Source organism: Triticum aestivum, chromosome 3D, assembly GCF_018294505.1.
Source record: "Triticum aestivum cultivar Chinese Spring chromosome 3D, IWGSC CS RefSeq v2.1, whole genome shotgun sequence".
Lineage (NCBI taxonomy): Eukaryota > Viridiplantae > Streptophyta > Magnoliopsida > Poales > Poaceae > Triticum > Triticum aestivum.
Window position 1 is genome coordinate 496,257,007 of NC_057802.1, and position 13,259 is coordinate 496,270,265.

Sequence of the window (13,259 nt, forward strand, 5' to 3'; positions counted from 1 at the left end):
ATACAAAATGCCTATAATGACGTGAAAAATGACTAATTACGCCTAAATAAAGGAACACAAACCATCCATCCTTTGAGCCCGGGTGGCGATAGTAAATTAGGAAATCATGAGCGCGATTATACAAACATTATTGTCCATTCAAGAACATAAATACCATGTATTATTGCTAGAAGTTAACCCTTGTTGTTAACTGTTAAGATAACCTTTTCACACTAAGAGACTCTGTCCGTGTGCTATAGCGTACCACAACTGTTGGTATTTTACTCGTGATGTAGCTTACCTGTGGCCAGAGTGGGCTTGGACCCCCACCTCGACTCTCCTTTAGGCTTTTGGTCCCTTATAAGATAATGCTCAAGCTCCACTGACGACACCATGCATATCTGTCAGATGTCTCATCCGCCCACCCCCAACAGCTTCCGGATCACGACAGCAACAACCCCCTCCCCTCCCCCGCCCCAAGCCTCCTTGTAGCCTTCCTCGCCGGACATTTGTTAGAACACATCTGTCATGAACTACCTCACCGCTGGCATCCATACACACAACCACGCAACTACTGGAGTGCCAGCAAAGTGCATCACAAACGCGAGGCACGTGATACAACCATACAAAAACATATATTGACGTGAAAAATTATCGATTACGTCTAAATAGAGGAACACATACCATCCGTTCTTTGGGCCCGGGCGACGACAATAAATTAGGAAATCGTGAGGGTGACGATACAGGCATTATTGCCCATTCAAGAACATAAATACCACGTATTATAGCTAACCTTTTCTTTTCTGTGAAGGATTCGTTCTCCCTAAAAGGAGACTTATTCATAAAAAATATATGAAATCAAAACTGATAATGCATCGCATTAGGCACCCATGAAAGGTACACGAAACCACCGAGATCGCTGCCAAACGTGTCACCGGTAACTTGAGCGACCCGGGCTCCCTCCCGTCTACCCATCCAACCCAATAATTCAAAATGGCGCTTGAAATCGCACGGCTAGGCTGAGCAGAGAACACCTGCACACCACCGCCAGAAATACGCTTTCGTGCGCCCGCTGGTAATCCCCCCCTGTCGACGCCACCACCCGGAACCGGATCCAGTTCATACGTAGCACCGCCACCAACACCACGCGGGGACCATTTCGCCTGCCATGTCACGCGCGCACTGCCTCCGACGCGTTCGCGCTATATAAACAGCTCACCACCCAGTCCCACCACCCTCCCTCCCTCTCCCTGTTTCCTCCTCCCCCAATCTATTCTCCCCCCGCTCCGAATTCGTAGTCGCAATCCCCAGATCGAGAGCTCCGGCAGATTTCGCGGCGGCCGGCCGGTCCGTCCACCCCTCTCTCCCTCCGTCCCTCCCCGCGCGTCGTCGGCGGCCTCGCCCTCCGCCCGCGGGTCGGCGGCGCGCCGCGGGTGTTTTCTGCGCGCGCGCGCGCGCGTGTCCCTGTCTGACGGATTCCTCCGGGGTGGATTTTCCGATCAGGATGCCTTCTCCGCGCCCGTACGTAAGCTTCCGATGCCCTGGGCTTTTCCCGAATCGGGTGGGTTTTATCGGGGTGCCTGTTTGACGGCGCCAAGCAATCGCGGGCCCGTCGATTCCTGCAAGGAGCTCCTCCGGCGATCGCGAGGCATTTGTTTTTTGTTTGTTTCGCTGTTCGTTAGTTGCCGCCGTCGGCTTGCGCCGCCCGCCGTCTCCGTAGACCCTGCGTGCTCCCCGGCCATCGGGCTCCGCCTCGACGCCCGCCACCTCTCTCCTGCCGCCGACAGTCGTTGAGCGTTGCTGTGCCGCCGGCTTAGTTTTTACCAGAGTTGCGTGTGCTGCGTCCGGAGGTCAGGGGCCGAACATTTGGATCCATCCGTAAGTCTGGTCTTAAGAGTATTATATTTGACAACATGATAGGTGAACTACATGTGGACTTGGTGCTTTCCACTGTATAGATTATTTGGCGTCTGGCTACTACTGTTGGGACAGTCCGTGTCCTTCAAGGAACACCTGTTTTTGGAACTTTTTAGTTTAGTTGCCCATGTTCTTAGAATCCTAGTAAAACGTACTGTATTATTTTCGGGGGTGCTTGATTTACTGTACACCATTCAAATTTATTCTGTGTGTGGGTAGATTTTTGGGTGTTACATGAGCTTAGTGGTGTGGTTTTGTAGAATCCACTGGTTGTTATTATTTTGATACAGTAACTTATTTTGCGCTATCTCTGTAATTCTGGTGTGTCCTCTGAACTTCTGCTTCCAAATTCCCAGTTTACGCTGGAACTTATAAACCAATGTACAACTAGGCATGTTCAATGCGAATAACTGGAGATTCTTGTAGTGCTGACCTGGGAAAATTCTTAGATTGCTGTGATGGATATTATATATTTCTATGTATGCGTAGTCCCTTCAGTTTCGGGACTAGCAGTCAAGATGATTCAGGGTTATTATATTTGCAGGTGGTCATATTTTTTGCTTGATAATCTGGTAAATCTGTGTCATGAGTAAAATGTGTCATGCAGTTGAATCAGAAGAGGCAACCATGGATGGGGAAAATGACGTCCTTACCTGTAGTGATTCTTGCTGGTACAAGTGTAGCCATGGTATTGATTCATCAGTTACAAATGGTGAGATGGAATGGCTGAGCATGCAGACAAGCTCTTGTGGCACTCCTTACAGCACTCCTTACGGTTCTCCCCGTTTTAGCAGAGGAAGTTCTTCTTCCAGCTATGCTAGTTGCTTTTCAAGCTTTGGTAAGTCTCTGTGCACCATTCTCTTATAGCTAAAATACTACCACTTCTATCATTGTGATTATTTGTTAACTGAACCTAACTATATTTTTGCTCCGTATTTCTCAGGTGGCTCCCTCATGGATACCGACTCTGAAGAGGACACTGAGCTCCTAGATACTGGTCAACTTCATCCTGATATCTTCGTCAGTGATGAATTTATGGAGCAAGGAGAAGAGAATCTAGTAAAAGAGGAAGAATGTGAACCCAGTCATACTACTGTATTCAGTGGTGGTGCTAATATTCCCATCCCGGCTGACCAAAATATTCTATCTAGTCAAACGCAGTTGGAGACTGATCAAGATGCCACCAAGGAAAGTTGTGATGCCGGTAATGTCATCTTGGACACAAATTTATCTTCGGAACCTGATCGAGATACCCTGACCAATGATCAACTTACAGGAACACAATATGGTGAGGAGGTTACTAGCCTTCCCATGCCAGGAGGTGAAATAGTTCCGTTGAATGAGCAAGTTATGGATCAGGTTGACAGTAATAAGGAAAATACTATCGTTTACAACAACATATTGAATGCTGAGTCCGGCATGAAAGCAGATGCTGACTCTGAGAATGGAATTGACTGCCTTTATCCACTAGTTTTGCCCAGTTTTGAGACAGACCCTCTCATTTGGTTACCACCAGACCCAGCAAATAAGGAGGATGATGTTGATACTCTTGCTAATCCCGATGATGATAGTGACAATGATACTAAGTGGGGTCAGTCAAGTTTGAATCTTAGCTTTGACGAGGAAGGAAGCAATAATAGCCGTGAAGATCAATTGCAGAAAGCAATGTCAGAAGTTATGAATGGACAATTCAAGATCCTTGTTAGTCGTTTTTTGGCTGCTGAAGGATTCTCCTTGTCTGATGGAGCAACCGATAATATCTGGCTTGATATTGTTGCTTCGTTATCGTGGCGTGCTGCCTTACTCGTCAAGCCTGATGCCAATATGGGAAATGCAATGGATCCAGGGTTGTATGTAAAGGTGAAATGCATAGCTTCAGGATCTTGCCAGCAGAGGTAACGTGTTAGCATTCCTCCTCGTACTGCTCATTTTGTTGCCTTATGATGCCTCAACTCTGTACTCACTCTCTTTCTTTGATAGTGAAGTGATCAACGGTCTTGTTTTTAAGAAGACCGCCGCACATAAGCAGATGCGTGCCAACATTAAGCATCCTAAACTGTTGATTCTTAAGGGTGACATTGGTCAATTTTCTACCGGGCTATCATCAATGAATTCAATGAAACAGGTCTGCATGCATGCTCTTAGTTAAATTTATTTATGTTACAGAGTTACAGTATCAGATGATAAAGAAAATTTACAAAATTCTCATTCACCATCATTGACCAGGAAAGCGAGCAGTTGGAGAAAAGTCTCAGCGATATGATAGGCAAATGCCGGCCGGATGTTATATTGGTGGAGAAAGCGGTTTCACGAAATGTAAATGAATATGTTCAGAAACAAGGAGTTACCTTGGTTAGTGACATGAATATCCATCGCCTGGAAAGAATCGCTCTTTGTACTGGTTCTCCAATCATCTCATTGCAGGATGTTCGTACGAAAACTAACCTTATTAAGCAGTGTGAATCTGTCAATTTCAAAAAAATTGTTGAGGAGCATAATCTAACTGTAGAAGATGGAAGGAGGTCACCCAAAACATTTTTATTTCTAGAAGGTTTTCCGAAACCTATGGGATGCACAGTATGTCTTCTTCTTTTTCCGTATTTTTATGTCATCTTTCCTCTTTCTGCTCTGCAATTTCAACTTTTTTTTACTTCATAAAATAATTCTTGATGTTTATATGTTACTACCTCCTTTTTGGTTTAAAAGGCCCACGTGTATCGCTAGATAATTTGACCAATGTAACATGAGTAATATATCACAAAAATATACCATTAGAAAAACTTCAAATGTTATATCTTCTAATGGTATAATTTTTGTGACATATACAATTTGTATTATATTGGTCAAATTTTTGATCTAGGGATACGTCTGGTCCTTTTTAGCCGGAAAGGAGGGAGTAGACAATTCATTTTGTGATCATTATTAGGACTGCGTTGAAGCGTTTGTGTCTGAGACTGAGACAGCGCTATTCTTCTTTCTCTCTATATATTGTCTCCTTTTTGGCAACTTAGAATAATCTAGCCTTTTTCTTCTGTTTCTCGGTGGTTTGTACTTCGCTTTCTAAAGCTTTTTCTTCTAATACAAAATGACATACATTTAGGGGTGTGTTTGAGAAAGAAAGTACTGAGTTGCTCATGATGCTGCTGGTAACACCATTATTCTGTTTGTTTGCATATAGCGAAGTGCACAGAGTACACATTTTTGCTCCTTGGTTGTGCTAACATTTCCATTTGTGTTCAGTATCCTATATTGTGTGATCTTTTATTTTTGCTCTTTCTGATTAGCTTGAACTTCTCTTGTAGATATTGCTAAAAGGATCAACAAGTGAAACATTGAAGAAGATTAAGCGTGTTCTCCATTTCACTGTCTTTGCAGCTTACCATTTGATCCTTGAAACATCATTTTTCACCGACCAAAGATCATTTATAACCGAAAAAAATGCTTCCCGTAAAGAGGACTGTTTAAAAATCGATTCGCAGCTACATTTTCCTGGCAGCACTTGTGATGAGCAGTATGCTAATATGGAGGAGTTAGCCGACACTAAAAACTCCATGTCGCAGCATCTTCATGATTCCGAAATTAAGAATTCCAGAGATTCCAACAGCCAATGTATTCAGTCTAATTCATCGCGGCCTGATCCAGATCCCTCGACAGATATTATTGGGGACATCTCATATATCAGCTCTGCTGAGTCAACTTCAGGTGATGGGTTTGATGGGTCAAATATTGCTGCTGCTCCAGAAAAACTAAGTGCGCATAAAAAAGAAGCATCTGGCAAGAAATTTAAAGAAACTTTTGATGATGAAACGCACACGGGGACTAGCACTTCTCTAAATCCTCAGACCATACTAATTTCGATGTCCAGCCAAAACATCAGGAATAAAGCAGTTTGTGAGCAGAGTCATCTTTCCAGGATAACTTATTATGGGAATTGTGACACATCTCTTGGGATGCATTTGCAAGATACTTTACTTAACGAGGTCATACATCTTAATTCTTGTTATATTAATTTAACAAATCATTCATTGGCTTTAATTATGCGTCAGTAACAAGTAGATTACTTGCAGAAGCACAATTGCTTATCATGTGGTGAGCCTCCAGAAGCTCACATGTACTCTTACACTCACCATGATGGTACCCTCACTGTTCTTGTGAAAAGCCTTCGATTGGAGGAAGCACTTTCCGGTGAGGGTCAAAGAAGAATTTGGATGTGGACCAGGTGCTTGAGATGCAGTGGTATGCCCACACCAAGGGTTATAATATCTTCCTCTGCACGCAACCTTTCGTTTGCGAAGTTTTTGGAACTCAGTTTCTCGACACATTCTTCTGCTAAGAAGCTGTCAACATGTGGACATTTGCTGCACAGGGACTGCCTACGTTTCTTTGGGTAAATTTTAGCAGGATGTTCCGACGTAAACATAGAAGTTCATTTCCAAAATGATATCACTAAAAATTTCTTCCTCTTGCAGATTGGGATCCAAAGTTGCTGTGTTCAGATACTCATCTATTGAAATATATTCCGCTACTAAGCCACCAATGACTTTGCAGTTCCATAACCCAAACAGAAAAGATTGGCTCGATGTTGAAGTTAAGAGTGTGCGTTTCTACAAATATTTTTCTGCAGCCATACATTCTTATTTAGCTAAATCATTCCTCATCCTAACATACTTCTATGCTTGAAGGTCCTTGCTGAATGGAAGCTACTCTTCTCTGAAATTGAAAACACAATACAAGGCTTGAAATCAAGATACTCTGGTGAAGCCATGGGGAAGAACACAAACAGTTCAGCGTATGAGGGAATATTTTTGGAAGTCAGTAGTATGCTTGCACAAGAAAGGAACGTACTTGAGGTAAGCCTATTTGTTTCTCTAAGTTGATTCTTCTCCTGACCCAAGGGTTGAGTTTTTGACATGTTATATATCTTCTATATACTAGGTTTCTCTGAAGGCATTTGACCACATTGCAAGGCCTGAGACTTGTGCTCACGAGATCCTTAGCTTGAACTGGCTGTATCAGCAACTTCTTCTTGGATTCTATGTTTGGGATGTCCGTTTGTATCATCTTCTTCAGTACATTAAACTTGATGGCGCATCTTCAGACAATTCTAACCACAAAAGCATACCGGAGAATGAGCTGAGTTCTAAAAATATTTCCGTACCCATACATGGGGACACACTGTCTGTCCTGAATATTGGAGTGGAAAGACTGGAAGCAACTATAAATTCTTCTGACGATTTTGACAATTCTCGTGGTGGCATAATTTCAGAGAAGGATCAGCTTACTGAGAAATCACCAATTAAAGAGCTTGGGTCTTCTCCAGGTGAGGTTGATGAAAATGGGTCACATCAAAATGTGTTACCAGTTAAGAATGATGAACACCCTGCACCAGCCAGAAGCAATGAAATTTACCCTATTGCCATGCCAAGTAAACATTTGCCTGTATTGCAAAACTTGTTGGATTTCATGAGTGATGACACAAGAGAATGGGTCTGGAATAAGTTGAGTCACTTGGAAATGGGATACAAGAAAGAAATTGAAACTGGCGATCTGAATAAGTTCCATCTCATCAACAAATACACCCCAACTTCTTCATCACTGACACAACTCAAATGTCAAATGAATTTGATGCATTTTGTAGCTGGCCCCTGTGGTAATATTTTGTCAATTGTTGAGGAAGAGATATCTAGCATCATTGCTTATGCACTGGCTATATCTGAAGAGCAAGGAATTTATTCTGAAGCTGCATTTGAAAAGGATGAACTTTTATCTAGAAGAAAGCTTGATAAGGTTGCACCTAGCAACTTGGCCAGAGGTACCTCTATGCCGTCATCAGTTATCTCTTCGAAGGAGTCTTTAGAAAAGGATCATAGCCTATTAAACAATACATCGTCATTATCATATGAGGAATCAACATCTGGATTTTATGATTCATTTCTGTCAGCATTAAAAGATATGCATCCTGAAATTTGTCTGAATAGTGAAAAGCTAGGTTTGAAGAGCAAATACACTGTGGTTTCTGTATATGCAAGGCAATTCTATGAGCTTCGGAAGATATGTTGCCCATCCGAGCTTGTGTATATTTCATCCATAAGCCGTTGTAAACTATGGAATGCACAAGGTGGTAAGAGCAATGCTTTTTTTGCGAAATCAATGGATGACAGATTTATCATAAAAGAAATCAAGAAAACAGAGTTTGACTCGTTCTTAAAGTATGGTCTTGAATATTTCAAGCATTTTAGTGAATCTCAGGTCTCAAGTAACCCTACTTGCCTTGCAAAAATTCTGGGAATATATCAGGTACAGAATGAATTTTCTGCAAAGCTCTACCCTGTTAATGCTCGCACTATTAATTGTTTATGTTCTAATTATCTCTAACCACTATTGTAGGTCAAAGAAATTAGGAATGGCAAGGAGGCAAGGACTAGTTTCATGATTATGGAGAATCTTTTATTTGGCCGTAACATACTGCGTAGATATGATCTGAAGGGTGCTCTTTTCTCACGATATGTTGCTGATTCAACAAATCCAGAAAGTGTACTGTTGGATCAAAATTTTATTGAAGACATGCGTACCATGCCTATCTACATTAAAGGAAAAAACAAAAACTTCATGGAACGTGCTCTTTGGAATGATACATCCTTTCTATGTGTAAGTATGCCTATATTGCCGCAAATAGTTTTCGTTGAGTTCATATGCATTTGGGCGTATGCCCATTACGTTGGCTGTGAAGCTCACAAGATGTGTTTCTTGTGTTTCCAGAACATGAATGTCATGGATTACTCCTTATTTGTTGGAGTGGACAAACAGAAGAAGGAACTTGTATTCGGGATAATAGATTACTTGAGGCAATATACCTGGGACAAACAACTGGAGTCATGGGTGAAGACATCGCTTGTTGTCCCCAAGAATCTATCTCCAACAGTAATCTCTCCGAAGGAGTACAAATTAAGATTCAGGGCATTTATGTCTCAGTACTTCAAATCAGTTCCAGATGGTTGAGCTTCGAGGCGTGATCGTTTGTGATGTTGGTGCCTGAACTTATCTTGAACTCTTGAGTATGGTCCATGCTGCCATGGTCCTTGTCTGACTGGAAAATATGGTTGAGTCCATGTTTAGCATGCCAACAGCGTCTTATATATGTGTTCAGTGTTAAGTTTCGTTCTGTTCATATTTGTGGTGTGTGTATGATTGTCGATATTGCTTCTCGGCTGGTGTACATAGCATTAGGACTTGAGATACCAAAAAGGTCAATGAATGGTGATTGGCATGCACATAACCGAAGAAATGATCTTTGTTGATGATCCTAGGGTGGAACATGTGTAATCAAATTTTGAAATTGGGAATAGACGCTGGTAATAAAACTGTCAAAAATGACTCTCAGAATGTGCAGGGAAGCCGCGCATCTTTCTATAGTATGGAAGTTTGAGGCTTCTGTGTTTTACTTACTTTGTTTAAGCAATGACTGGTAATTTGTGTTTACGAATTTCCATTAGTTGGTCGAGCCTTCTTTTACTACTAATGTTAACGTTTTTAAAATCTTTTCAATAGTCCGTTAATTGCTAGAAGATGGTTTGGTTATTAGATGTGTGTAGCCCAAATGTACATGAGACTGTTTCTATTAGGTGTACATGAGATGGTGTGCATTAGCGAACCAGAACCATTTCAATTTGAGATTGTTTCTATTTGGCCAAGGAAGTCCACGTCAAATCTGTGGTTCAGGCGCTTCCTTGCTTCACCATGGGCGTCTTCCTCCTATCCAAAGGTTTCTGTGATAAGTATGAGAAATTGGTGAGGGATTTCTGGTGGGGGGATGAAGAAGGTCACAGGAAGGTCCACTGGATGTCGTGGGAACACATGACCCGTCCTAAACGGGCGGGTGGTATTGGGTTCAGGGATATGCACCTGTTTAATCTAGCACTTCTTGCGAAACAAGGGTGGAGACTGCTACAACACCCGGATAGCCTCTTTGCAAGAGTTATGAAATCCAAGTACTGTCTTTGCCGCAGACGCATCCCCAGTTTGGAGAGGCATAGAAGCAGGGTTGGAACTCCTCAAAAAGGGTATAATTTGAAGACTAGGAGATGAAAAGAGCATACAAATTCAACGGGATCAATGGATCCCTAGAAATGAGGGTCTTCGCACGGCATCTTTCATCAGACGCTCGAGATTGAGATGGGTGAACCAGCTAATGCATTTGGACAGGAAAGAGTGGAACATAGAGCTGATTAAGCAAATCTTCCATGCTTTTGACGCGGAAGAAATTATCAAGCTGGCTATCCCTCAAGCGGATGTTACGGACCAGATAGCATGGCATCATGAACGGAGCGGAGCGTTTTCAGTAAGAAGCGCGTATAAGCTTGCCGAGTCGCTGCAAGCTCATGCTGCCCAGGCCCCAACGAGTTCTTCGAGCGAGGCTCGGGACCGAAGTATATGGGATGTCATATGGAAAGCAAACGTCCCTCCAAAGGTCAGAATTTTCGGTTGGAGGATCGCTACTAACACCCTGGTACAAAGAAGAATAAGTTCAGAAGAACACTCGAGTTGGATGCTATCTGTAACATATGCGGCTGCAAGGAAGAGGACGAATTTCATGCTGTAGTCGAGTGCACTAAAAGTAGAGCTCTGAGAGCAGCCCTTAGAGAAGAGTGGGTTCTCCCCGAGAACACGCATTTCGTTGAACTGGTCCAGACTGGCTGCAGATGCTGTTATGCCCGGAATCTGAGGAAACTAGAGCCAGGATCCTCATGATGTTCTGGAGGTGCTGGCATCTACGTGACGACATTGTATGGGAATGGAAAGGAGCCCATCAAAAAATATGTTATCTTCCTACTGTAGTATGAGGATGAAATGGAGAAAGCTTTGTTGGCGTCAGATGGTGGAAAGATTCCCTGGCACGCTGCTACTGACTCACCACGAAGGACGACACAAAATCTGAAACAGTGGGTCGCCCCAAGATTAGGAGCGGTCAAGATCAACTCTGATGCTTCGTTCCTGTCTGACAGTGGTGCATCTTGGGCAGGTGCGGTCGCTAGAGACCACCGGGGACACGTCATCATGTGCTTGGGAAAACAAATGTCGACGTCGAGCTGTGTGGAAGAGGAGGAAGCCAAGGCGGCTCTGATTGGCCTGCAAACACTGGTGTCAGCGTATAAGGGGCCGCTGGAATTGGAAATGGAGTGCCAGACAATCACAAAGGAACTAACGGCTGCTGGCCCCTGTTTGTCCCCTTGGCTCGCTGTGATCCAAGACATCAAAGCTACCCTTACCCAGTTTGCGTTGCACTCAGTCTCTTTTGCTGGGAGGGATTGCAATACCCTGGCGCATTCATTAGCTGTGGAGGCCAGGAGAACGGGAGACCTGGACTTTGAGGAAGAAATCCCGGAGATGTTTCGAAACATGATACGGAAGGAATGTTGAAACCATCTTGAGTAATTGTCTACTCTTGTTGTGTTTGTTTTGGGTGTGCTTTGTGGAGTTCTATGCTTGGTGTTGCCTTCCGACTACGCCGGTGCCACACAGGTGCCGTGGCGTCGTCTCGGCCTGGTGTGACCGTTCGAATGTACCCCATGACACAGGTGGTGTCGCGGCGTTGTGCAGTCTTGGTTGCCCGGTGCTTTTCGATTGCGTCGATGGTGCAGTGTCATGGTTTAGTCTTGGCTTGCCTTTGCAGTCGAGCGCCCGTGGTGCCCCTTGTTGTGTAGCGTCCCCCCTCGCCATGTGTTGTCTGTGTGTTGTTTTCTCTTTATTTCTCCCTCATGTGCCCCCTGTACTTCTGGTTCTCTTGAACCCTATCTTGTATTAGGCTGCAGAGCCTATAGACAACAAATGAATATAATTTAGGTGGGGAGGATTTCTTCTCCCCCCCGGTGACAATTCAAAAAAAAGTCTACTCTTGATTCTAAAAAAAGAACCATTTCAATTAAATAAAAGAATGGGGATATAATGCAACAATTACGAATCATAGTAGAAGACACTTGCACCAGAGAGAAACACTGTTCATACTGAAATTAGGCGTCTTGCTGTCGAGACTACACAAAGAAACACCTTCCTGTTTTCCCAACGGCCACTCTATACCTTAAGCTAGGATTGTCACTGGCACCGTTGAAGAGCCTCACGCACCACCGAGATCACATCCCTACACGAGGGGTGATGATGTCACCGAAGGGCAATGTTCCATCAAGATGACAGATCTGGACATCAAACTTGACAACCACGACCATATGAGCACTATGCAAAAGGAGGAGAATGGCATACACTATCCAAAAGAAATGGTGAACGGTCAGAACAGGGTGGATAGAGTACTTAGGGAATCTCCAATGATATACATGAAAACAGACACACCAAATGTGGGTGGACACGTCCGAACATGTCCGCGGACGGCTTTAGGGGAGCCAACCATCCAACCCGGTGCATCAAATAAAAACCGACATGACATTTTTATTAGTACTGGGATTTTTTGCATAGCAAAAGTTAAGGGTTTAAACCAACCCTAGTCTAAATCTTCACCGGCCATGGGCACGTCCATGTCTCACGTCCTTGTGGGGACCACAATCTAGCTGACCAAAGTCATCTATTGTGCATGTGCAGTGATCCCAAGATCAATGCTCACTTAAACACAACGAACTGAATATCACAGGTTACATTCATTACATAACAATAAAGTCTTACATAAATAGAAACATTATGGTCAAGTCTTACACATCAATGCCTCACGAGCGAAACTCCAAATGAAACAACGGCGGAAACTCCAACAATAACTTGAGCCCTAGCCATCATGCCTTATCCCTATAGGCATTCTGACTGGGAGGACTCCTAATTCGTAGCATCGTAACAAACTCATCTTCTAGAAAGAAATCCTCCACGCCTGACCAAGTTAATAGCCAGCGACAACAATGCTAGATGAGTACTTTGAATGTACTCGCAAGTAGCCCACAAAAGAGTGATAACATAATATTCATGTAGCGTTTAGTACAAAGAAAGGGTGCCTCTATACTATATTTCATTATTTAAGGAAAGCAATATTTGGACACGTGTGATCCTATCGATTTTGCGAAACATTTTTAAAGCATCTAAGTATGACCCTATGGGTCAATGTTCTTACTCCGAATCCATTCGTGATTCACCATAATCCAAATTCCCAATTCATACTATCATCAAAATCCAACATCCTCATAATCAAGTTCCATTTAGGTCATTATCCCGGGACAAGCTCCATGTTTAAATGGCCATTCCACTATGCATCAGACCGAATGTACCACCTACCATGAGTTTTTAAACCCAAAACACCCCACAAGTTTAGTGCAGCCTCACTAGCCGTCCTTGACCATGTACACGGCTATTCGAATAGTTGTACACTTTACCCA

At 43.3% G+C, this 13,259-nt stretch overlaps 1 protein-coding gene across 5 annotated transcripts; it reads left to right on the forward strand.

The window, feature by feature from the left end:
• The first annotated feature begins 1,184 nt into the window (after positions 1–1,184).
• LOC123079939 (1-phosphatidylinositol-3-phosphate 5-kinase FAB1B) lies at positions 1,185–9,194 on the forward strand. Of its 5 annotated transcripts, XM_044502773.1 has the most exons (13): positions 1,205–1,504; positions 2,441–2,734; positions 2,840–3,100; positions 3,173–3,791; positions 3,877–4,021; positions 4,123–4,473; positions 5,199–5,876; positions 5,964–6,283; positions 6,366–6,492; positions 6,579–6,746; positions 6,832–8,193; positions 8,284–8,544; positions 8,656–9,194. In XM_044502773.1, exons 2-13 carry the CDS (start codon positions 2,482–2,484, stop codon positions 8,893–8,895), a joined length of 4,785 nt encoding a protein of 1,594 aa, XP_044358708.1. In that variant the 5' UTR covers positions 1,205–1,504; positions 2,441–2,481; the 3' UTR covers positions 8,896–9,194. The 5 variants fall into 5 exon arrangements, with proteins under 5 accessions (XP_044358706.1, XP_044358707.1, XP_044358704.1 ...); XM_044502771.1 differs by having other exon boundaries at positions 1,185–1,504; positions 2,504–2,734; positions 2,840–3,791; XM_044502772.1 differs by having other exon boundaries at positions 1,185–1,500; positions 2,504–2,734; positions 2,840–3,791.
• Positions 9,195–13,259: the final 4,065 nt, after the last annotated feature.